We start from the raw sequence: 25,317 nt of genomic DNA on the forward strand, positions 1-25,317 counted from the left end.
GAAGAAATCAATTCATATTTCAAACATGTTCATGGCTTCAAACTTTCCCCTAACTAATTAGGGGTTTAGCCACTCATGATTACAGCAAACTCAGAGAGTAATAACAAAGTAAACATTGAAAACAAGAACGAAGTACACCTAAGAACACTCCAATCTGCGAGCATGAAACGTTCAAGGCCTCCTTCCTCTCCTAATTGCTGTGGCACAAGAGGTTTTGGGCAGAAAAATATGGAGAATGGTGAAGTATGGATGTGTTAGAGGGATGGGATGATTTTCTGGCGTGAATGGTGAATGAATCAATTCATTTGTGGCTGCAACAAGAATGTTTCTTTATAGGATTTCAGGAATTAAAACCCTAGGTTATTTAGGTAAACAGAAATTAAGTTAAAAGCTTCTAGAAATAGGAAATCAAATCAGAAAATTAAAGGAAAGTGGTTAATAGGTGCGGCAATGGCATAAAACACAATAGTAATGTTTTTTAATGCAAGGAAATAGAAAAGAACTATCTCCCTTGCACGGCAAGGCTTGCATAGGAAATAAGTAAGTGTTTAATTCCCCAAATCCATTCTAAGAATCAGGAATTAAGGAGAAGGGCTAAGTCTTGCGGCAAAGGGAGGAAAAGAAGGGGAAAGTGCAATTAAACTTGCAGATTTTGAGTGAAAGGAAATGTATAGGTGCGGCTAAGACTTTTAAGAAAGGGATTGTGACATAATCTTGCAGATTTTGGGAGAGAAAAGGAAGGTAAGGTGAGGCACAATTTAGGACATGTCTAGGGCTTCCAGAACATGTGATTTAGGCAACCAACATTATTTGGAAACTTCAAAAATGGACACCTTCACAAATGGAAACTCCCAATAATGGAAACTGGTTTCCAATTCTTGATTCCTCCTTCTTCCTTCGATTCTAGGCTCACTTGGTCTTCAATTTCGTCCAACACTTTGGCTCCAAGCATAAGCTATCCATCTTTAGCCCAAAAGTGCTCCAAAAGACTCCAAAGTGCACTTCTTTGCTCCTTTAGCCCTTAGAACCTGAAAACATACGAAAATGGCTTAAAAGACTTAAAGAACTAAGAAAACACAACGTAAATGCATGAGAACAAGCCAATTAAGTCGCATAAATATGCTCCTATCACTTACCTTAATGGATAGCAATTACTCGTCTGGGAATGTTTCTGAAATAGGTGAAGGCTCCTCCTCATGTACCATACGGCTTAGGTGGTTAGCCACCACATTTCACTCCCCTTTTTGTCCTTAATTTCGATGTCAAACTCTTGAAGAAGTAGCATCCATCGAATTAGCCTTGGTTTGACTTCTTTCTTGGTGAACAAATACATTAAAGTTGCATGATCAGTGAAAATAATAACCTTAGTACCAAGTAAATATGATCGAAATTTATCTAAAGCAAAGACAATGGCAAGAAATTCTTTTTCAGTGGTCGAATAGTTTAATTGAGCATCATTCAATGTTCGGGATGCGTAGTAGATAACATGCGGCTTCTTGTCCTTTCTTTGGCCTAAAACAGCCCCTAACGCATAGTCGGATGCATCACACATGAGCTCGAACGGAAGGCTCCAATCTGGTGGAACAATGATGGGTGCTATGGTTAGCAAGTCCTTGAGGTGTTGGAAAGCTACCGTGCACTCCTTGTTGAAATCAAAAGTTGCATCTTTTTGTAGGAGACGGCATAGAGGTTGGGAGACCTTCGAGAAATCCTTAATGAACCTTCGATAAAAACCTGCATGTCCAAGGAACGAACGAACCTCTCTAACCGAAGTAGGAGAGGGTAAGCGGCGCACAAGATCTATCTTTGATTTATCAACCTCAATACCTTTTTCAGAAATAATATGACCTAAAACTATGCCTTGTTTAACCATGAAATGACATTTTTCCCAATTTAGAACAAGGTTAGTTTCAATGCATCGTTTTAAAATCAAACTAAGATTATTAAAACAACCATCAAATGAATCACCAAAAACGCTGAAATCATCCATAAAAACTTCAGTAATTTTCTCAACATAATCCGAAAATATGCTCATCATGCATCTTTGAAATGTGGCAGGTGCATTGCATAAACCAAATGGCATGCGACGATAAGCAAATGTACCAAAGGGGCATGTGAAAGTGGTTTTCTCTTGATCTTCCGAAGCTATTACAATTTGATTATAACCTGAATATCCATCAAGAAAACAATAAAAATCATAACCCACTAACCTTTCAAGCATTTGATCAATGAATGGCAAAGGAAAATGATCCTTCCTCGTAGTGGCATTGAGCTTCCTATAATCAATACAAACCCTCCAACCTATTTGGATTTGAGTAAGAACAAGCTCATTTTCAGCATTTGTCACCACAGTTACTTCGGATTTCTTTGGAACACATTGAACCGGAGACACCCAACGACTATCCGAAATGGGATAGATCACTCCACAATCCAAGAGCTTAATTATCTCCTTCTTCACAACTTCCATCATTGGAGTGTTGAGTCGGCGTTGAGCCTCTCGAGATGCTTTAGACCCCTCCTCCAAAAGTATACGATGCATACACGTGGTAGGGCTTATTCCCTTGATGTCGGCCAAGGTCTAACCAATTGCTATTTTGTACTCTTTTAACACCCTCACTAACTTAGCTTCTTCTTGTGCCATGAGTGAGGAGGAGATAATGACGGGCAGGGTTTCTTGGTCTCCCAAGAAAACTGATAGGAGCATATTCATGCGACTTAAATGGCTTGTTCTCGTGCATTTACGTTATGTTTCTTTAGTTATTTTAGTACTTTAAGCTATTTTCGTGTGTTTGTAGGCCGAAAGGGCTAAAGGAGCAAAAAGATGCATTTTGGAGACTTTTGGAGCACTTTTGGGCTAAGGATGGATAGCTTATGCTTGGAGCCAAAGTGTTGGACGAAATTGAAAACCTAATTGAAGACCAAAGTGTTGGAACCTTGTTCCCTTTAGTTTTAGGATATTTAAACCTTTCCTATATCCTTAGTCGTGCATAACATTCCAACATTCCACTCCTTCATTCACCACTTATCATATCATACACTTATCTTATCATCACCACATATCATTCATTTATTACTTATCATATCATTCATTCATCTACATATCAATAACCACTTATCTTATCACTCAACATATCATTCATTTATCACTCAACATATCATTCATTTATCACTTAACATATCATACACTTATCATAATCATTCACTTATCACTTATCATAATCATTCACTTATTCTTTCATCATTCAACCACCAATTCAACACATGCATCTTCAAACATATCAACCCTACAAGCACATGCTCCCCCTAATCCCTTGCCGTGCCTTCCTCAACCATTTCAACCACATTCTTCCACTTTGTCTCTCATCATTTCAGCCACATTTCTAACTCACATGCATCACATTCATTTCCAAATAACAATCACTTCAAATGCCATGCATTCACATGCATTTACACCACCAAAAACCCCTTTGACGTGGGCTTTCAATGCCTTTCCAGCTTTCCCTTTTATTTTCCAGCTTTCATTCTTCACAATTTCAGCCATTACACATGCATTTCAAACCTTTCAACACCCTTTAATCATCTCCCTTTAAGTTATGATTGTATTTCCTAACCCTACATGCATTATTTATTAGCATCTTCACATGCATTCACACACACTTCACACAAACAAACACCCTTGTTGCCGTGAGTTCCCTACCTTTTCAGCATTCCATTTCATCATTTCACCAACAATTCAGCCACATTCCACATGCATAACCAACCTAGTGTCACTCCCATTCATTCCCTTTAATTATTTAGCCATTATCATACATTTATTCTCCCATAAACAACCCAACAATGCCGTGAGTTCCCACTCCCATTTCCAGCTTTCCATAACTTTTCCTAGTTGTTTTATTACATACATTCCCCCTTCATTATTCCAAACACATGCACCCATAATCATTCATCCCCTCCTAGCTGCAATATTCCCTCTTTTGTTCCCCCATTTCACCTATAAATAAGCATCCAACACTCCTCAAAATTCACTCACTCTTCCATACACATTTTCAGTTACAAACACTTCCATCTTCTCCCTAGCCGTGAGTCTCTCCATTTTCTGCACCATTCCCTTCCCTTTCTCCTCCATTTCTTCCATTTCCATAATCCCCCAAACCACTCATCCCCCAAAAACTCACCTTAGACCTTGTGCTACAACAACGAAGAAGAGAAGAGTGCCTAAACGTTCATACAATTCAAGTTTGAGTTGTTGGAATGTTTAGGTGTTTCTTTGATTTCAATGTTTAAATTCAATTTTCTTTGTTTTGTAATGGAAGAGAAGAGTGCCTAAACGTTCATACAATTTAGTTTGAGTTGTTCGAATGTTTAGGTGTTTCTTTGATTTCAAAGTTATGAGGAACTAAACCCCCTTTAGCTAGGGGGTGATTCGAAACTATGTTTATATTTGCAATTTGAATTGATTACGTTTGGTTGGAATTTCATAAGTTGTGGATTCAATTCGTTTAACTGTTTGATTGATAACTTATTTATGTATGTTCATTGAGATTGCAAGCTTAATTTTCATGCATAAATATGACGCTAGAATATAAGTGAATTTCACCTAATCGCTATGAACTTATATTCACAAGTAGTGGAGGTTGCTTATAAACAATCGCGTTAAACGAATTCTTGGCATAAGTTTCATGCGTATTCCATAGTAACGAATGCCTCGTCGATGTTTATGATTTCCGTTGAACTTAATGATCTTTGTTGAATGTCTCTATCATGCGTATTCCATAGTTAGGGACTTTGATTAAGAATAATTTGGTTGTAATGCGTAGTCCATTCAATCCAACGAATTTAGGGAAATCTGAAAGTTAATCTAAGCGGATCTAATTAACTTGGAGCATTGAGTTTCACAACTTATCGAAAGACCAACTGAGAATCAATTTTGTTTGCAAGTGTAACATGTGTGGAGAAGAACCCCTTGGCTATTCCATCATCCATATTTTTATCACATTCATATTTACATTTTGCCTTTAATTATATTCTGTCTTTTTAATTTAATATCGTCCAACCACAATTCCCCCCCCCTTATTTTGTTAAGTCTTAATCATTCGTATTTGTTTTATTTTTGTATCTTTAAGCTTTTGGAGTCATAAACAATTGCAAATTCGTCTAAATCAAGTTCTAGCTTCTATTTGAGTCAATTTGATTGTTTTAGACAATTTGAGTTTTTCAAAGCCTTTCTGAGTCATAGTAGTCTTGTTAAGAGTATTTTAATTTAGTTTTTATGTTTTTAAGTCAATTTAGAAGGTTTTAGCAAGCCCTCCTAATCCCCGGTCTAGAACGATCCTTCACTTATCCATTCTACTACAATTGTCAAACGAGGGTTTAATTTGAGTGTCAAGTAAATCTCGCATCAAAAACATACTTTAAATGGCTTGGCAATGGTTTAAGTTCAAGGGAAGGTGGCTGCACAACTGAAGGAATGGGCTTATTAGTCGAAATTGGAATTGAAATTGGGTCCAAAGACTTACCAGATTTTAGTGGCAATGACTCAAGGGCAGCCACTATCTCAATCATATCTATATTAGGGGGCACGGCATGGTGTTCTCCATGCATGCCGTGGGTGGCCAATGAGGCTGGTTCCTTGTTTTTGCATTCCATTCCTCTTGTGATGACCAATTCAAGTGCATCTTCGTTCAATTGTTCAAAATGGTCATACGCCAACGAATCAATTACATCAATAGCAAAACATGAATGATCATTAATAGGGTACTTGATAGATTCAGAAAGATTGAAATTAATAACTTCCCCATCAAATTCCATTGTTAACGTCCCATTAAACACATCAATCTTAGTGCGGGCAGTTTTCATGAATGGGCGTCCAACAAGGATTGGCAACGAAGGGGAATTGTTTGATTCTTCCATTTCAAGCACGTAGAAATCCGCCGGAAAGATTAGATGATTGACCTGCACTAAAACATCTTCCAAAACACCCTTTGGATAGGCATGAGATCTATCGGCCAATTGAATAATCACACCATCATTTTTTAACTCACCTAGGTTCGTAGATGCATAAATTGAGTAAGGCATAACATTAATAGATGCACCTAAATCTAGCATGACATGTTCAAAACGATTATTGCCAATAACACAAGGAATTGTAAAACTACCCGGATCTTTGCATTTAGGGGGCAAATTACGTTGCAAGATGGCTGAGACATTTTCACTTACCTTTACAACCTCTTTGTTCGAAATTCTCTTCCTAGTAGTGCAAAGTTCTTTTAAAAACTTAGCATACCTTGGAACTTGCTTAATTGCATCCAAGAGTGGTATATTGACTTGTACTTTTCTAAATGTCTCCAAAATGTCCTTTTCAACCTCCTCCTTCTTCGTTTGCATGAATCTACGAGGAAAGGGTACATTTGGAGGAATAACATTAGAAATAATCGAATTTGAAACCTCCTTACCCTTGGAAGCCGAATGGGGTTGTTTGGGTGGCTGTGGCATGGGTGGTGTTACCCTTGCCGTGGCTTGCTCTTGCTTTTCCTCCTCGAATTGCAACTTTTCGTCCTCCGTAGGGGCTGATTTAGAGGGTTGTGAGGCCGTTCCAACTTGTTTTCCACTTCGCAACATGATTGCATTGGCAGATTCGAATCCTCCTTTTAGGTTGACAACGGTTGAACTAGGTGATGCGAACTAAATAAGCACACAAATTAAAACCCTCTTTTGACAATTGTAGTAAAGATGCAAGTAGGGATCATTCTAGACCGGGGATTAGGAGGGATTACTAAATCACTTGGAAACTGACTCAAAAACGTAAAACAAACGTTAAAAACACTACACTAGACTCAAAGAATGCAAAACTAAACAATAAAACACTAAAACAAATCAAAAGACTCAAAGAATGCAAAACACTTATAAACACAAACTAAGACACTTTCTAACTAAATTGGACACTAAAGTAAAGTGGGATTGAGGTTTTGACGAAATTAAACTAAATGCACAGATTGCAATTAAAAGGCATAATGAAAATATGAATGTGATGAAAATATGGATGAATGCTAGCTAGAAGGTTCTTCTCCACACATGTCACACTTGCATACAGTTTGATTTTCAATTGGTCTTTCGATGAATTATGAAACTCGACACTCCAAGTTAATTAGGTCCGCTTAAATTAACCTTCAGATTTCCCTAGAATCATTGAATTGGATGAATATGCATCGCAACCAAATTATTCCTAACAAGTTCTCTATATGAACAGCATGATAAAGATACAAGTTAGAATCATTACGTTCTTTGGAAATCATAAGCATCGACAAGGCATTTGTAACTATGAAAAGCATGATACTCTTGCCAGGAATTCATTTAACGCGATTGTTTATAAGCAACCTCCACTACTTGTAAATATAAGTTCATAACTATTAGGTGAAATTCACTTATATTCTAGCGTCATATTCATGCATGAAAATTAAGCGTGCACTCTCAACAAACATACACAAATAAGTTATCGATCAAGCAGTTAAACAAATTGAATCCACAATACATGAAATTCCAACCAAAAGTAATCAAATCATATTACAAGCATAAACATGGTTTCGAATCACCCCCTAGCTGATAAGAGCATATTTAGGCGACTTACTTAGCTTGTTTTCGTGCATTTATATTGTTAATTCATAGTTGTTTTAGTAGTTTAAGCCATTTTCGTGTGTTTTTAGGTTCATATGGCTAAGGAAGCAAAAAGATGAATTTTGGAGCATTTTGGAGCAAAATTGGACTTGGAATGGATAGCTTATGTTTGGAGCAAAAGGAATGGACGAAATTGAAGGATTCCTAATCCATTGCAGCCACATGTGCCCATAATCATTCACACCAAAACCTTGCACATGCTTTCCCATTTCATTATTCATTCACTTTGCACCACCAATTCAGCCACATGCACTTATTCCTTCATTATTTCACCCACATGCTCTCCCATTTCAGATTGCATTCCATTCATTCCACCCTTTAATCACATGCATAAATCAGCCACATGCATCTCCCATCACCATTTCAGATTTCCACCCACCTCCTAGCTGTCATGTTCCCTCTTATTTACCTATAAATAAGCATGCATTTCAGCCACAATTCATTCACACTCATTCATACACATTTCAGTCACAAACTCTTCCATATATTCAGAAAACCATCTCATATACACATTCATTCACGCTAGGAATTCATTCCCTCTCTCTAACACTGCCATACTTCACCATTCTTCATATTTTCTGCCCAAAAACACTCCTTGCCTTCCCCTACATCCATCCCTACCCTAAACACATCATCCTACATCATCCATAACCCCCAAAACTCACCAAAACCCCTTGTGCCGCAACAACAAAGAGAAGGAGAAGAGGCCTAAACGTTCATACAATTCAAGTTTGAGTTGTTGGAATTTTTAGGTGTACTTCCTTTCCTTGATTTCAATGTTTACTTTGTTATTACTCTCTAAGTTTGTTGTAATCATGAGTGGCTAAACCCCTCATTAGTTAGGGGAAAGTTTGAAGCCATGAACATGTTTGAAATATGAATTTATTTCTTCCAATTGTGATTTGTTAAGTTGTGATTGTAATTCAATTATCATGTTTATTAAAAACTTGTTTTTGTATGTTGATTAGGGATGCATACTTAGTCTTCATGCATAAACTCGATGCTAGTTTATAAACGAGTTTCACCTAATCGTCACAAGTTTATAAACATGAGTAGTGAAGGTTGCTAGTCACAACCGCGTTAATTGAATTCTTGGCAAGAGTATCATGCATTCATAGTTACAATTGCCTCGTCAACACTTATAATTTTCATAGAGCATCATGATCTCTCATTGTATCTCTTCTATGCATTCATGTTGAGAACCATTGGAGAATGATTTGAATTGTCGCATGCATCATCCAATTCAATAACATAAGGAAAATTTGAGAGTTAATTAGTGCATCACGGTTAACTTGGGGTGTTGAGCATCATAGTTAATGAAAAGCAATTGGAGAATCGATTCATATATAAATGTGTCATGTGTGGAGAATAGACCTCTAACTAATCCATCCATCATCTTGTTTCTCAAATCCGTTTATACAATCTGCCTAGTTTATTAACTTGTTTTGTTAATTCAATTTTCGTCAAATCAAAACCCCCCTTTACTTTCTTGTTCTTTGGTGCTTAGAATCTGTTTAATTTATGTTTTAAAGTGTTTTGAATCAAGCCATAATCTTAAATTCGTCCAAAATTGGGTTTAAGGTCAGAAACTGCCTAATTAGTGTTTTTAGGCAGTTTTGAGTCTTTTGAACTTGTTTTGAGTCCTTTGAGTCTTTGTGAACGTTTTTAACTTTGTTTTTATGTTTTTGAGCCAATTTAGAGGTTTTAGCAAGCCCTCCTAATCCCCGGTCTAGAACGATCCCTACTTATACTTATACTACAATTGACAAAAAGAGGGTTTAATTTGTGTGCGTATAATTTTCGCATCAAATTTTGGCGCCGTTGCCGGGGATTAGCAAAATTGCTAATCCCTTGTGTTTTTGCCGTATGTTTTTAGTGTAATTTACCTAGTTTTCTTATTTTGTTTTGTTTTCTTGGTTTAGGTACTAGTGCATGACGCGGAGTTCTCAAACTGTGCATGCACATATCTTGGACTTTAACGACGATTTTGAACGTGATTTGAGAAGAAAGAGGAGGCATCCCGAACCTAGTGAACCTAGTTCAAGTTCAGAGGCCGAATCTGAGTTTGAAAGTGTGGAAGAAGAAGTTATGGCAGCGGACAATCGGACCATTAAAGAGCTTTCGGCCTCGGGGTTGACCAATGCCGCACCATTATGCATTCAATACCCCGCGGCTGCCCAAGGCAAGACCGATGAATTCGAGTTGAAGTCAAGCTTGTTGCACCACATTCCGAAATACCATGGGCTTTCCATGGAAGATCCCAACAAGCATCTCAAGGAGTTCGAGGTTGTTTGTTCGAGCATGACACCCATAAATGTCGATGGGAACATTCTAATGATGAAAGCTTTTCCATTCTCTCTTGTGGAAAAGGCTAAGGATTGGCTTTATGAATTGGCACCCGGGACCGTTACTTCTTGGGAGAGCATGAAGAGAGCGTTCTTGGAGAAGTTCTTCCCTCCTTCAAGAGTCATTCTCTTGAGGAAGAAAATTAGCGGAATCCAACAAAGTCAAGGAGAATCTTTTCCGGCATACTACGAGCGTTTTAAAGCCCTTGTTGCATCATGTCCTCAACATCAAATGAAGGAGGAGCTTCTCCTTCAATATTTCTATGAGGGCCTTCTTCCCATTGAAAGGCAAATGCTCGATGCTTCGGCGGGAGGTGCATTGGTGGACAAAACTCCTATGTCAGCCAAGACCCTAATTGCAAACCGTGCTCTAAATGCACAACAATATGAAGGACTTGGGCAAAGGGACCCCCCACGGCAACACTTGAATGAGGTAAGTTCTCAATCCGATATTCAATCTCAGATAGCTAATCTTACTTCTATTGTGTCTCAGATGGCCGAAGGAATGAAGATACAAGGACCGATTGTATGTGGTGTATGTTCTATCCAAGGACACCCTTCGGAAAAATGCCCTCAATTGATTGAGAATGGGGGATGGGAGAGTGCAAATGCCATTGGATTTCCGAGCCACAATCAACCAAGGAATGATCCATATTCCAACACATACAATCCGGGTTGGAGAGACCATCCAAACTTCAAGTGGAGGGAACCTCAACAACCTCAACAACAAGGAGGCTTTAGACAACAACCCCCGGGGTTCTACACCAAGCCATTTGGCCCCAATCCAAACCAAGCACAACCTGCCCAAAACAATCAAGGTACGTCGTTGGGCAATGAAACACTTCTTAAGTTACTTACCAATTTGTCTCAGGGGCAAGAGGATCAAACCAAAGCCATGCAAAACCAAGACAAAAGGGTGGATCACTTGGAGAAACAAATTGGGCAGATTGCGGAATTTGTAGGACAATTCCGAGACAAAGGCAAGCTCCCTAGCTCAACCATTGTCAATCCAAGGGGAGGGTGCGAATCTGCCAAGGCAATCATGTTGAGAAGTGGTAAGGAGGTCGGAACCACCTCAAGGCCATCCAAAACAAGTCAAGAAGAGGACATGTTGCTGCAAGAAGAGGAGGAACAAGCAAAGAAGGCCACGACAAGGGTGAAAGAAACTTTGCCGCAGCCCCCTATTGTGCCAAAACCGTCCAACACGCCTAAGGTAAGTCCAAATTCGACTTTGTCAAGTTCTATTCCACTAACCGTGCCTTTTCCTCACAGATTTTTGCAAACAAAGAAGGAGGAGCATGAGAAGGACATTCTTGAGACGTTTAGGAAAGTTCAAGTCAATATCCCGCTCCTAGATGCCATAAAGCAAGTGCCCAAATACGCTAAGTTCTTAAAGGAATTGTGCACTACAAGGAAGAGGGCGTCACATAAAGAGGTAGTAAGGGGAAGTGAGAACGTTTCCGCTGTTTTACAAAGAAAGTTACCACCAAAGTGCAAAGATCCAGGTAGCTTTACAATCCCTTGTATTATTGGTCAAACTAAGTTCGAACATGCTATGTTAGACTTAGGAGCTTCAATTAACGTCATGCCATACTCTATTTATGCTTCAATGAACCTTGGTGAATTGAAAAATGATGGTGTGATTATTCAGTTGGCCGATAGATCTAATGCCTATCCAAAGGGCGTATTGGAAGATGTCTTAGTGCAGGTGAATAATTTGATCTTCCCGGCGGATTTCTATGTCCTTGAAATGGAGGAAACCACCCATGCTCCATCCTTGCCGATTCTTCTTGGGAGGCCATTCATGAAGACAGCCCGAACTAAGATAGACGTGTTTAAAGGCACTTTAACAATGGAATTCGATGGGGAAGTGATTGATTTTAATATTTATGAAACTATGAGATTTCCTAAAGATGATCACTCATGTTTCTCTATTGATATTCTTGATTCTTTGGCGCAGGCACACCTTGATCAATTACATGGCGATGCACTTGAAACGGTGATTACAAATGGCATAGAAACGAAGGGTCACATGAATGGCACCATAGCAACCCACGACATACAAATGAACAATTATGCCGTGGCCTTTGATGAAGATGTAATAGAGACCGTGGCAGCCCTAGAGTCATTGCCACGGCTCCAAGGTAAGTCCCCTAGTCCAATTTCCATTCCAATTTCAACTAATAAGTTGCTTCCTTCTATAGAACAACCACCTACCCTTGAGCTCAAACCGTTGCCAAATCACTTGAAGTATGTGTTTTTGGGAGAGCAAGACACATTGCCCGTCATTATAGCTTCATCACTCACGGAACAAGAGGAGGAGAAGTTGGTGAGGGTTCTCAAAGAGCACAAAACAGCCATTGGGTGGACTTTGGCCGATATCAAGGGTATAAGCCCTACCACGTGCATGCATCGAATTCTCATGGAAGAAGGCGCCAAACCATCAAGGGAAGCCCAACGTCGACTCAACCCACCAATGATGGAAGTAGTGAAGAAGGAAATCATCAAGTTACTAGATTGTGGCATCATCTATCCCATCTCAGATAGTTGTTGGGTTTCACCGGTCCAAGTGGTTCCCAAAAAGTCCGGAGTCACTGTGGTGAAGAATGAAGAAGATGAACTTGTGCCTACACGCATTCAAATCGGTTGGAGGGTGTGCATTGACTATAGGAAGCTAAATGCCGCAACAAGGAAAGATCACTTCCCTTTACCATTCATTGATCAAATGCTTGAAAGGTTAGCCGGTCATTCTTTTTATTGCTTTCTTGATGGTTATTCGGGTTACAATCAAATTGTCATAGCGCCAGATGATCAAGAAAAGACCACCTTTACTTGTCCATTTGGTACTTTTGCATATCGTCGTATGCCATTTGGTTTATGCAATGCACCGGCCACTTTCCAACGATGCATGGTAAGTATCTATTCTGATTATGTTGAAAAGATAATTGAAGTATTTATGGACGATTTTAGTGTGTTTGGAGACTCATTTGATGCTTGTTTGCATAATCTCACTTTAATCTTGAAAAGATGCATGGAAACTAACCTTGTTTTGAATTGGGAAAAATGTCATTTTATGGTTAAACAAGGTATAGTTTTGGGTCATATCATCTCTGAAAAAGGAATTGAAGTTGATAAGTCTAAAATAGATCTTATACGTCACTTACCCTCTCCTACTTCGGTTAGAGAGGTCCGTTCTTTTCTTGGCCATGCAGGATTCTATAGACGATTTATCAAGGATTTTTCTAAAATTGCACAACCACTATGCCGTCTCCTACAAAAAGAAGTGGCGTTTGAATTCACTAAGGAGTGCACGGCATCATTCAACCAACTCAAGGAGTTGTTGACCACGGCACCCATTATTGTTCCCCCGGATTGGAGCCTCCCGTTCGAGCTTATGTGTGATGCGTCCGACTATGCTTTAGGAGCAGTTGTAGGACAAAGAAAGGACAAGAGGCCGCATGTCATCTACTACGCCTCACGGACGTTGAATGATGCTCAACTTAATTATTCCACAACCGAAAAAGAACTCTTGGCTATTGTATTTGCATTAGATAAGTTTAGATCATATCTTCCTGGTACTAAAGTAATTGTTTTCACTGACCATGCAGCCTTGAAGTATCTTCTCACCAAAAAGGAGGCTAAGCCAAGACTCATTCGTTGGATGCTCCTACTTCAAGAGTTCGATCTCGAAATCCGAGACAAGAAAGGGTGTGAAAACGTGGTGGCTGACCACCTAAGTAGAATGGTGCGTGAGGAAGAGTCCACCCCCATTTTAGAAACGTTTCCGGACGAGCAACTTCTGTCCATTGAGGTAAGAACCCCTTGGTATGCCGATTTGGTCAATTTCTTGGTGTCTAAGCAAGTTCCTAGTACCCTAAACAAGTTCCAACGTGATAAACTTGTTCATGATGCACGTTTTTATGTTTGGGATGATCCATATTTATGGAAATTCTGCCCAGATCAGATTGTGCGTAGATGTGTGCCCGAATATGAATTTAATTCCATTCTTACGTTCTGCCATACTTATGCATGTGGGGGACATTTTGGCACCCAAAGGACAGCCCTAAAGGTGTTACAATCTGGATTTTATTGGCCTAATCTCTTTAAAGATGCTAAAATGTTTTGTTTAACATGCGATAAGTGTCAAAGAACAGGTAACATAGGGCCTAAGGACCAAATGCCGCAACAATCTCTCTCATTTGTGGAAATTTTTGATGTTTGGGGTATTGATTTCATGGGCCCCTTCCCTCCATCTTTTGGTTTCACTTATATCTTGCTAGCTGTCGATTATGTTTCCAAATGGGTGGAAGCCAAAGCCACCCGTACTAACGATTCTAAGGTTGTTGCAGATTTTGTGAAATCTAATATTTTTGCTAGGTTTGGGATGCCACGAGTTTTAATTAGTGATGGGGGTTCTCACTTTCGTAACCGCACCATTGAAGCTTTGCTCAAGAAGTACAACGTTACTCATAAGGTTTCCACACCTTATCACCCTTAAACTAATGGGCAAGCGGAGGTTTCAAATAGGGAGATCAAACAAGTCCTAGAGAAAACCGTGGGACCCTCAAGAAGAGATTGGAGTTTGCGCTTGGACGATGCATTGTGGGCCTATCGTACGGCTTACAAAACTCCCCTTGGCATGTCACCTTTTCGGCTTATATATGGTAAGCCATGTCATTTGCCCGTTGAGTTAGAGCACAAGGCACATTGGGCTGTGAAAACCTTCAATTTGGACATAGACGCTGCTGGAGTTCATAGGAAACTCCAATTAGATGAACTTGAGGAGATTAGGAACGAGGCTTACGAGAATGCTCGCATCTACAAGGACAAGACGAAGGCTTATCATGATAAGATGCTTCGTACCAAAACGTTCTCCAAGGGGCAGAAAGTGTTGATTTTTGATTCAAGACTTCGGTTATTCCCTGGTAAGTTACGTTCTAAATGGATTGGACCTCTTGTTGTTACTAATGTTTTTCCTCATGGTGCAGTCCAAGTCCAAAGCTTAAAAAGTGGCCACGAGTTCAAGGTGAACGGACATAGATTGAAGCCATACTATGAGAACTTTGTGGAGCATGTTGTGGAAGAGCTTCCCTTGGGTGCCGTGGGCTACAATCTGGAGTGATTAGGTACCGTCCGGCTGGAAGACGTTAAAGCAAGCGCTTCTTGGGAGGCAACCCATGTGTTGAAACACGAGAAGAAGGAACTTTCACTCAAAACCCAGATTTGCGTCCCTAACACTATCTCTTTATTGCTATTACTTTGCCATTTGTGTTATGTTTGCTAGTTGTGTTAGTTGATTGTTTTTGTGTTAATCTAAGTTTGAAACATTGAGGACAATGTTTGGTTTAAGTGTGGGGGGGGGGGTAAACAAGCTGTTTTTGATACAAATTCGTGGGATTTTATCACCCATAACTTCAAATGTTGTTCCTTGCTGTTTTAAGGTGTTTTTAAGTTGTTTTAGAGTGTTTTAGTATGTTTTGATTTAATAACTCCGAAAATCACATAAAAATTTGAAAAACATGTTTTGAAAAGCCTAAAAAGAGTGTTTTGAGTCGTTTTTGTGTGTTTGTGTCTTAGGGTACCTTCCAACACAATGATAAGGATTTGGTTTGTAATTGCATGACTGTTAAAAAGAGTTATAAACATAGAGAAAAGTTTGATTTACTCTTGGTATATGCTTGGTTATGGTTATAATGTATGACTTCACATGCAATCATAAAAGAAAAATTAGTTTTTGTAACATGCTTGAAGGAAGCAACTCAAACAAACGCTACAACCCTGTGAGACTCGAGCCATTACCTTCTTTGGAGAGTTATAATCTGTGATTCTTTGTTTTCTAAAGTTGTTGCATGATCTCATTATTCCTTGCTTGGTTGCTACTTAGAATGCAATTGTATCATGATAGAACTAAATGCTAGAACTTATATCCGTTTCATTCAAAGCATGACATTGAACTGCATAACATATATCAAGATGAAGTTGTGTAGTTGCCACCATAGCCAAATAGCCTCACTTCCCATATTTCGTATATGTTGTAAGTTTTACCCCCGTTGAGCTTTGTTTAGCCTTTATTCTTTGTTAACCCATATTATCCTCACCTAGCCTAGTTTAGGACAATCCACACCCTTGTTCTTAAAAGATAGTGAGCATGACTTAAATGAATTCCTTTTGAGTACATTATGAAAGAAAATGAGTGTGGGGGAGAGAATGTTTTGTTCTTAAGTGTTTATGTATGTTTTGAGAGTCAAAAAAAAAAAAAAAAAAAAAAAAAAAAAAATTGTGAAAAACATATGAAAAAGAAAAACAGAAAAGAAAAGAAAGAAAGAAAGAAAAAAGAGCTTGTTCTCCCTTTTTGTTCAAAAGTTGAGTTTTCATTCAAAAGTGAATTCTAAGATGATTCAAATGCTTTGCTCGCTATTTCTTTAAGAACCTTTGTTTTCCATATCCCTTCTTTGTTAGCCAATACCCTAGCCCCGTTACAACCCTTTGACTTCTATCTTGAGTGTTAGGTGTTTCAATTTGTGGAGTTTGAACTTGGTATGAGCTTATGGTGTCACTGGTTCTCGCTTCTAAGTAGTAGCATTCCATTCATGAGATCATACCTAAACATGCTTATTAACTCCAGAAAATGCTTTCTTTGATATAACATATGTGAGTGTTAGAATTCATATTTACATCAATCTTCTCACATATACCTAGTGTAAGGTGTGAAGCTAGAAAATCTGTGTGAAAATAGAGTGCATTCTAGTGAGGAATTGAGGAAATTCTCTAAGGCATGTTACTACATTCGAAATGTGTTTTAATTGATTAAATGCGAACTAGTATGTGGTGACTATGAGTAAGAATGTACTTAAGTGTAAAGATTGCTAAAATCTGTGGGAATAATGATTTTTAACATGTCATGTGCATTGGAAATCCCTGAGACGATTGTTGGAATGTTTAGGTTGTGTTTTACTTGTTTAGTGTCGTTTTATTTGTTTTGATTTTCTGTTTTGCTCGAGGACGAGCAAAAGCTAAGTGTGGGGGAATTTGATAGGAGCATATTTAGGCAACTTACTTAGCTTGTTTTCGTGCATTTATATTGTTAATTCATAGTTGTTTTAGTAGTTTAAGCCATTTTCGTGTGTTTTTAGGTTCATATGGCTAAGGAAGCAAAAAGATGCATTTTGGAGCATTTTGGAGCAAAATTGGACTTGGAATGGATAGCTTATGCTTGGAGCAAAAGGAATGGACGAAATTGAAGGATTCCTAATCCATTGCAGCCACATGTGCCCATAATCATTCACACCAAAACCTTGCACATGCTTTCCCATTTCATTATTCATTCACTTTGCACCACCAATTCAGCCACATGCACTTATTCCTTCATTATTTCACCCACATGCTCTCCCATTTCAGATTGCATTCCATTCATTCCACCCTTTAATCACATGCATAAATCAGCCACATGCATCTCCCATCACCATTTCAGATTTCCACCCACCTCCTAGCCGTCATGTTCCCTCTTATTTACCTATAAATAAGCATGCATTTCAGCCACAATTCATTCACACTCATTCATACACATTTCAGTCACAAACTCTTCCATATATTCAGAAAACCATCTCATATACACATTCATTCACGCTAGGAATTCATTCCCTCTCTCTAACACTGCCATACTTCACCATTCTTCATATTTTCTGCCCAAAAACACTCCTTGCCTTCCCCTACATCCATCCCTACCCTAAACACATCATCCTACATCATCCATAACCCCCAAAACTCACCAAAACCCCTTGTGCCGCAACAACAAAGAGGAGGAGAAGAGGCCTAAACGTTCATACAATTCAAGTTTGAGTTGTTGGAATTTTTAGGTGTACTTCCTTTCCTTGATTTCAATGTTTACTTTGTTATTACTCTCTAAGTTTGTTGTAATCATGAGTGGCTAAACCCCTAATTAGTTAGGGGAAAGTTTGAAGCCATGAACATGTTTGAAATATGAATTTATTTCTTCCAATTGTGATTTGTTAAGTTGTGATTGTAATTCAATTATCATGTTTATTAAAAACTTGTTTTTGTATGTTGATTAGGGATGCATACTTAGTCTTCATGCATAAACTCGATGCTAGTTTATAAACGAGTTTCACCTAATCGTCACAAGTTTATAAACATGAGTAGTGAAGGTTGCTAGTCACAACCGCGTTAATTGAATTCTTGGCAAGAGTATCATGCATTCATAGTTACAATTGCCTCGTCAACACTTATAATTTTCATAGAGCATCATGATCTCTCATTGTATCTCTTCTATGCATTCATGTTGAGAACCATTGGAGAATGATTTGAATTGTCGCATGCATCATCCAATTCAATAACATAAGGAAAATTTGAGAGTTAATTAGTGCATCACGGTTAACTTGGGGTGTTGAGCATCATAGTTAATGAAAAGCAATTGGAGAATCGATTCATATATAAATGTGTCATGTGTGGAGAATAGACCTCTAACTAATCCATCCATCATCTTGTTTCTCAAATCCGTTTATACAATCTGCCTAGTTTATTAACTTGTTTTGTTAATTCAATTTTCGTCAAATCAAAACCCCCCTTTACTTTCTTGTTCTTTGGTGCTTAGAATCTGTTTAATTTATGTTTTAAAGTGTTTTGAATCAAGCCATAATCTTAAATTCGTCCAAAATTGGGTTTAAGGTCAGAAACTGCCTAATTAGTGTTTTTAGGCAGTTTTGAGTCTTTTGAACTTGTTTTGAGTCCTTTGAGTCTTTGTGAACGTTTTTAACTTTGTTTTTATGTTTTTGAGTCAATTTAGAGGTTTTAGCAAGCCCTCCTAATCCCCGGTCTAGAACGATCCCTACTTATACTTATACTACAATTGACAAAAAGAGGGTTTAATTTGCGTGCGTATAATTTTCGCATCACTAGCTAAATAGGGATTTAGCCTCTCATGTTCACAAAAAGAGAAATACAATTGAATTTAAACATAAAGCACAAAGGATTGATTACACCTAGAACGCCCAACGAATCCACTTGAATTTCTGCGCGTCTAAGTCCTCTTTCCTCTTCTCCTTGCTGTGGCAGTGAGGTTAAATGGTGTTTTTGGATGGTTTTCTGGGTTAGGGATGGATTTAGGGAAGTTTGGTGGTGCGGCAATGGTGGTGGAAGGTGTGGAATGGAGGGGGAATGAATGGTGGTGCTGCGGCAGAAAAAGGGAGGCTGCTGGAATGGATATGGTGGCAGCGGCCAGGATGGGAGAAAGCTGGAATGGGTGGTGAAGGCACGGCAGAGAAGAATAATAGGATCTGGTGGCTGCGGCTAATATTGATTTTTGATTTATTAGGGTCAATGATAAGATGGGAGGCCACGGCTTAGAAGAATAATGAATGAATGAATGGGAATGACGGCTGAAACGGGAATTAGGGTCAATGATGCACGATTTTGGGAGAGAATATAAGGTAGAATGGTTGCGGCTTAGGGGGGAGAGTGTGTATGTTAGTGGCTGAATGAATATTGAATGATAGAATAGGCTCTAGGGTTAGGAAAAGGTGCGGCTAGGATATATTGGTGGCTGAATAGAATGAATGGATGGCTACGGATTAAAGGGAGAGTATGGAAGTGTGCGGCTTAGGAGGAATTAGGGTGTGAAGGTGGCTGAATGAATATGAAATGAGAGGTGAATCAATATGAATTAGGGTGCGACTGCAAGGTTGTAGAACTAGGGTTATTAGGGTGAACGGCTGATATGTAATTAGGGTGATTAGGGTTTAGGGTTTAAGTGCATAAAATGAGACAAAACTACCCCCCCTTGCACGGCAAGGGAAGGGAATTGGGCTAAAAGCACGACATGGGTTGGAAATTGGGCTAGGGCCTTGGTCTTGTGTACTAAAGTGCATACAAAGCCTACAAAGTGGCTAGAAAATACGGACGTTTAGATTAGGAAAGGTTACCAAAACGGGAAACTTAGGGTTAACTTTCCTACTTCAAGTAGGAAACCTTGTTTGAGTAGGATTCCTCGTTTTGGTAAGAATTCATCATTGGAGTAGGAATTCGTCGTTTCTTCAAATCTTCAACTCATTCATTCCTCTTTCGCTCCAAAAGACTCCAATTTGCATCTTCTTGCACACTTTGGCCTTATAATCTGAAAATACACAAAAATAGCCTTAAACACTAAAATAGCTAAGTAAACACAACATAAATGCAAGAGAACAAGCTAATTAAGTCGCATGAATATGCTCCTATCACTAGGCAACTTGCCTTGCTCTCTGAATTGGCCCGTAAACTCCGCAATCTACCCTACTTGCTTCTCTAATTTGATAGGAGCATATTTATGCTACTTAGTTATGTTATTTCCTTACATTTAGTGAGCTAATTATTACTTATTATAGTGTTTTAAGCTATTTTTGTTTGTTTGTAGGTCGTAATGACAAAGTTGGCAAGAAAAGGCAATTTTGAGCCTTTTAGAGCAGTTTTGGGCTTATGATGGATAGCTTGTATATGGAGCAAGGTGGATGGACGAATTTGGAGTCCAAAGAGTTAGAAACATGCTACAAATCAGAAAAGGAAAGTTCAAGACAAAGAAGATAAGGAAAGAGCAAGAAATATGGAAACTTATCCTAACAACCTTATCTTATCCAAACCTTATCCTATCTTATCCTAACCTAATCCATTTCCACCTTAATCCTAGCTGCAAGTGGACCTAAAAACCTAATTTCTAGAAGCCTTATCTGACCCTAAAAGGGTGCCACACCTTTCTCCCTTTTTATGTCGTCTAGAACATCCAAAATCAGCCACAAAACACTTAGTTTCTAGAAGGCCCAATTTTGGGCGAAATGCCTAAACCTTTTTCTGATTGGATTCTGATTTAATTTGGCCCTTTTCCTCTTGGATTTGGATTCTATAAGTCCATATCTAAAACCAATTGGGCTAAGACTTAATTTCCAAGGAATGTGCCGCACCCTAGGGGGCCCTAAGCACTTGTATTTGCTAGGTTTAACCCTAATTCTGATTGCTAGGGTTTTGCCATGCTATATATATATATGAAACTAAAAGTTGCCACACATACACACCCTAGGCAGCCATTCATCATTCAATTCGTTCATTCATTCACACACACACCATCCATTCAGAAAATACAACCTTGTGCCGCAAACCCTAGGGAGAAGAAGCAGTGCCATGGCTTCCATTGGAGAAGGAGACCCTTGTGCCGTAAGGAATCTGCAACCATTGGAGACTTTGAGAGTTCTTTGTTCCCTCGTTTCGTTTCCATGTTTATTTTAATTTGCTTTTCAATTGTTATGAACATGTGTAACTAAGTTTTTCTTAGTTAGAGGTGAATTCGAAGCCATGGACTTATGTTTTATATGGATTGATTTCCTCCAGATTTTGTTTCTTGAATTGTGAATGTGATTTACTTAATTGATTTATTGAGAAATTGTTCTTGTGTGTTGATGAAGGATGCATACTTAGTTTTCATACATGAATTTGATGCTAGGATATAAGGGAATTTCACCTAATCGTTATGAACTTATATTCACAAGTAGTGAAAATCGCTAGTCATGATTGTATTAAGTAAATTCTAGGCAAAAGTATCATGCAATTCATAGTTATGAATGCCTAGTCAATGCTTAGGGTTTTCAAAAAGCTTAATGATCTTTGATTTTATCTCTATTATACAGTTCATGTAGGGAATTTGATAAGAATAATTTGATTGTCGATGCGTATTCCATCCAATTCAATGAAACTAGGAAAATCTGAAAGTTAATTTGTGCTTTTCACAATTAATTTGGGGCATTGTCATTCATGGTTTAAAGGGATAAAATCTGGAATTCAATTTGTGTTACATATGTGCATGTGTGGAGAAGGACCCTCTAACTAGCCTTTTTCCCATTCAATTCACCTAATTTAGTGCCTAATCTGTTTAGTTTACAATCTGATTAGTTAGAAAAGTGTTTGAATCTGTCCAAATTAGTGTTTTGAGTCTAAGTTAGTTAAATTTCGTCCAAATCACGCTTTAGAGTCTAATTTGAGTCTACTTGATTGTTTTGTGCTGTTTTGAGTCTTTTTAATTTGTTTTGAGTCATATAGGTCTAGTTAAGTGTTTTTAAGTTTAGTTTTGTGTTTTTAAGTCAGTTTATAGTAGATTAGCATCCCTAGTTAATCCCCGGTTTGATGCGAAATATATAAGCACACAAATTAAAACCCTCTTTTGACAATTGTAGTATATGTATAAGTAGGGATCGTTCTAAACCGGGGATTAGGAGGGATTGCTAAATCACTTGGAAACTGACTCAAAAACGTAAAACAAAGGTTAAAACACTAAACTAGACTCAAAGAATGCAAAACTAAACACTTAAAACACTAAAACAAACCAAAAGACTCAAAACAGCACCAAAACAGCACCAAAACACTCAAAACTGCCTTAAAAACACAATCTGGGCAGTTTTGAGCACTTACACTAATTTGGACGAAATTGGGTGATAAATTGAATCAAAACACTTAGAAACACAAACTAAGACACTTTCTAACTAAATTGGACACTAAAGTAAAGGGGGATTTAGTTTTTGACGAAATTAAATAAAATGCACAGATTGTAATTAAAACAGATTGTAAATACGAATTTGATAAAAATATGGATGGAATGCTAGCTAGAAGGTTCTTCTCCACACATGTCACACTTGCATACAAGATGATTTTCAGTTGGTCTTTCGATGAATCATGAAACTCAACACCCCGGGTTAATTAGGTTCGCTTAAATTAACCTTTAAGTTCTCCTTAAGTTAATGAATTGGATGGGACAGCGCATACACAATTCAAAACATTCTCCAAAAGTCCTTTACGTGAAAAGCACAATAAAGATACAATCAAAGATCATTAAGCAACATGAAAACTATAAGTGTTGACGAGGCATTCGTTACTATGATGAGCATGAAACTAGTGCCAAGAATTCATTTAACGCGATTGTTTATAAGCAAAGAAAAAGAGTTGAAAATAAGTGAGAATGAACTCACAAGTGTTGATTGTTGAAGAAAGGGTCCAAAAGTTTGAATTTGACCCTAAGTTATGTGTGAATCTTCCCTTCATGTTTAAAGTTGGTTTCTGCGTTCAAAAGTGAATTCTAAGTGTTTATTTCATTACTTTGCTTACTATTGCTTTAAGAACTTTTGTTTATCCTTACCTTTCTTTGTTAGCCAATACCTTAGCCCCATTACAACCCTTTGACTTCAATCTTGATTGTTATGTGTTTCAATATGTGGAGTTTAAAATTGGTTTGAGCATATGGTATCCCTGGTTCTCGCATCTAAGTAGTGGCATTCCATTCATGAGATCATATACAAGTTAATAATTCCGGAAATTGCCTTCTTTGTTATGACATATGTGAGTATTAGTTTACGTATTTACATCAATCTTCTCACATATACCTAGTGTAGGGAGTGTAGTCAGAAAATTTGTGTGAAAAGAGAAAGTATATCTTGTGAGGAATTGGGGGATTCTCTAGGCATGTTACTACATTCAAAATCATGTTTTAATTGATTAAATGGGAGGTAGTGTGTGGTAACTATGGTTAAGTATATGCTCAAGGGTAGGGATAACTAAAATTTATGTATGTAGTGTTCTTTAATGTGTCATGTTCATTGGAAATTCCTGAGGTACATGTTGGAAGGTCTAGATTGTGTTTTGTTTGTTTTGCTCGAGGACTAGCAAAAGCTAAGTGTGGGGGAATTTGATAGGAGCATATTTATGCTACTTAGTTATGTTGTTTCCTTGCATTTAGCGAGTTAATTACTATTTATTTTAGTCTTTTAAGCTATTTTCGTATGTTTTTAGGTTCTAATGGCAAAAGGAGCAAGAAAGGGCATTTTGGAGCTAAATGGAGCATTTTTGGGCATGGATTGGATAGCTTAACTATGGAGCATAGAGGATGGACGAAATTGAAGTCAAGAAGGGCTAGGAAAGGCTACAAATCTGGTGGATGAAGTCCTAATGCAAAGAAGATAAGGAAATAGCAAGAAATAAGGAACCTTATCCAACCTTATCTTATCCTATCCGAACCAACCTTATCCTTTCCTAACTCTAACATTATCCTATCCTATCCTATCCAAATCAGGTTAGGACTTAAATCTAGCTAATTAGAGGGGATTAATTACACATTTAAACACCTATTTCAGTTTCTAGAAGCCTTATCCATTTGTTTGCCGCATGTGGACCATTCCTTGTAGGTTTAGGAGTTGCAATCCTTCCTCTACACCTATATCATGAGTCCTTATCCATTTAGGTCCAGAAATCTACCCTTTACCCCTTCTAGAAGTCTAAATTCTGCCAAAAAATACCTAGTTTCTAGAAGCCCTTAATTTCTGGCGAAAATTCCCTATCCCTTTCCCCTTTGGTTTCTACAAAGACTTAACCCTTTTTCCATGGGATTGTGCAATCCTTGTCCTTCACTAAGTGTGCATAATTAGCCTATATAAACAGCCAATGCCTCACCATTTAATCCATCCACTCACACATTCATTCATTCATACTTTCATCCATCAAACACCACAATCCATTCTACAACACCCTAGTGCCGCAAGCAAGGAAGCAAGGAGAAGAGGACTTGTGCAATCTGCCATTGGAGTGTGGAGAGTTTCTAGGTGTATTCTATCCTTAGTCTTAGTTCAATGGTTAAATTTAATTATCTTTGTTTTGCGAACACGAGGAACTAACTTCTTTTTAGTTAGAGGAGAATTTGAAGCCATGATTATATGTTTTATATGAATTGATTACGTCCGGTTATTATTTCTTAAGGCATGAATGTGATTTGCTTATCTAAGTTATTAAAACTGGTTTATGTATGTGGGTTGGGGGTTAACACTTAATTTGCATGCATAAACTTGATGCTAGAGTATAAGGGGGTGTCATGTAATTGTTATTCACTTATATTCAAAAGTGGTGGACGTTGCTAGTCACAATCGCATTAAGTAAATCCTTGGTATGAGTCTCATGAGTTTCATAGTGATGAATGCCTTGTCAACGCTTATAGTTTTCACAAAACTTAATGACTTTTGATATGTATCTTTGTTATGCATCTCATATAAAGAACTTGAAAAAGATAATTTGGTTGTAATGCGTTTTCATTCAATTCAATGAGATAAGGAAAACTTGAGGGTTAGTTGTGCGATGCAACTAATTTGGGGCGTTGTCATTCATAGTCTAAAGGAGTAATAACTGGACATTGGTTCGTATGCATATATCATGTGTGGAGAAGGACCCTCTAACTAGCCTTTTACCCATTTATTTTACCTAAATTCGTTTTTCAAAAGTGTTTTCTACA

General features: G+C 38.1%; 1 protein-coding gene across 1 annotated transcript in view; it reads left to right on the top strand.

The window, feature by feature from the left end:
* Positions 1-1,589: 1,589 nt before the first annotated feature.
* The window catches only part of LOC148692377 (uncharacterized), a gene marked incomplete at its 3' end in the record, with an annotated part of 36,582 nt that continues 12,854 nt past the window's right edge, over positions 1,590-25,317 (top strand). The window contains exons 1-4 of the mRNA XM_088680923.1: positions 1,590-1,618; positions 11,289-11,352; positions 12,205-12,504; positions 12,601-13,938. Of these exons, the coding sequence (XP_088537049.1) occupies positions 1,590-1,618; positions 11,289-11,352; positions 12,205-12,504; positions 12,601-13,938 (1,731 nt within the window). The remainder of the gene's footprint in view (positions 1,619-11,288; positions 11,353-12,204; positions 12,505-12,600; positions 13,939-25,317) is intronic.

This window comes from Pyrus communis, chromosome 12 (assembly GCF_041283825.1).
Source record: "Pyrus communis isolate YQ-2024b chromosome 12, ASM4128382v1, whole genome shotgun sequence".
Taxonomy (NCBI): Eukaryota; Viridiplantae; Streptophyta; class Magnoliopsida; order Rosales; family Rosaceae; genus Pyrus; species Pyrus communis.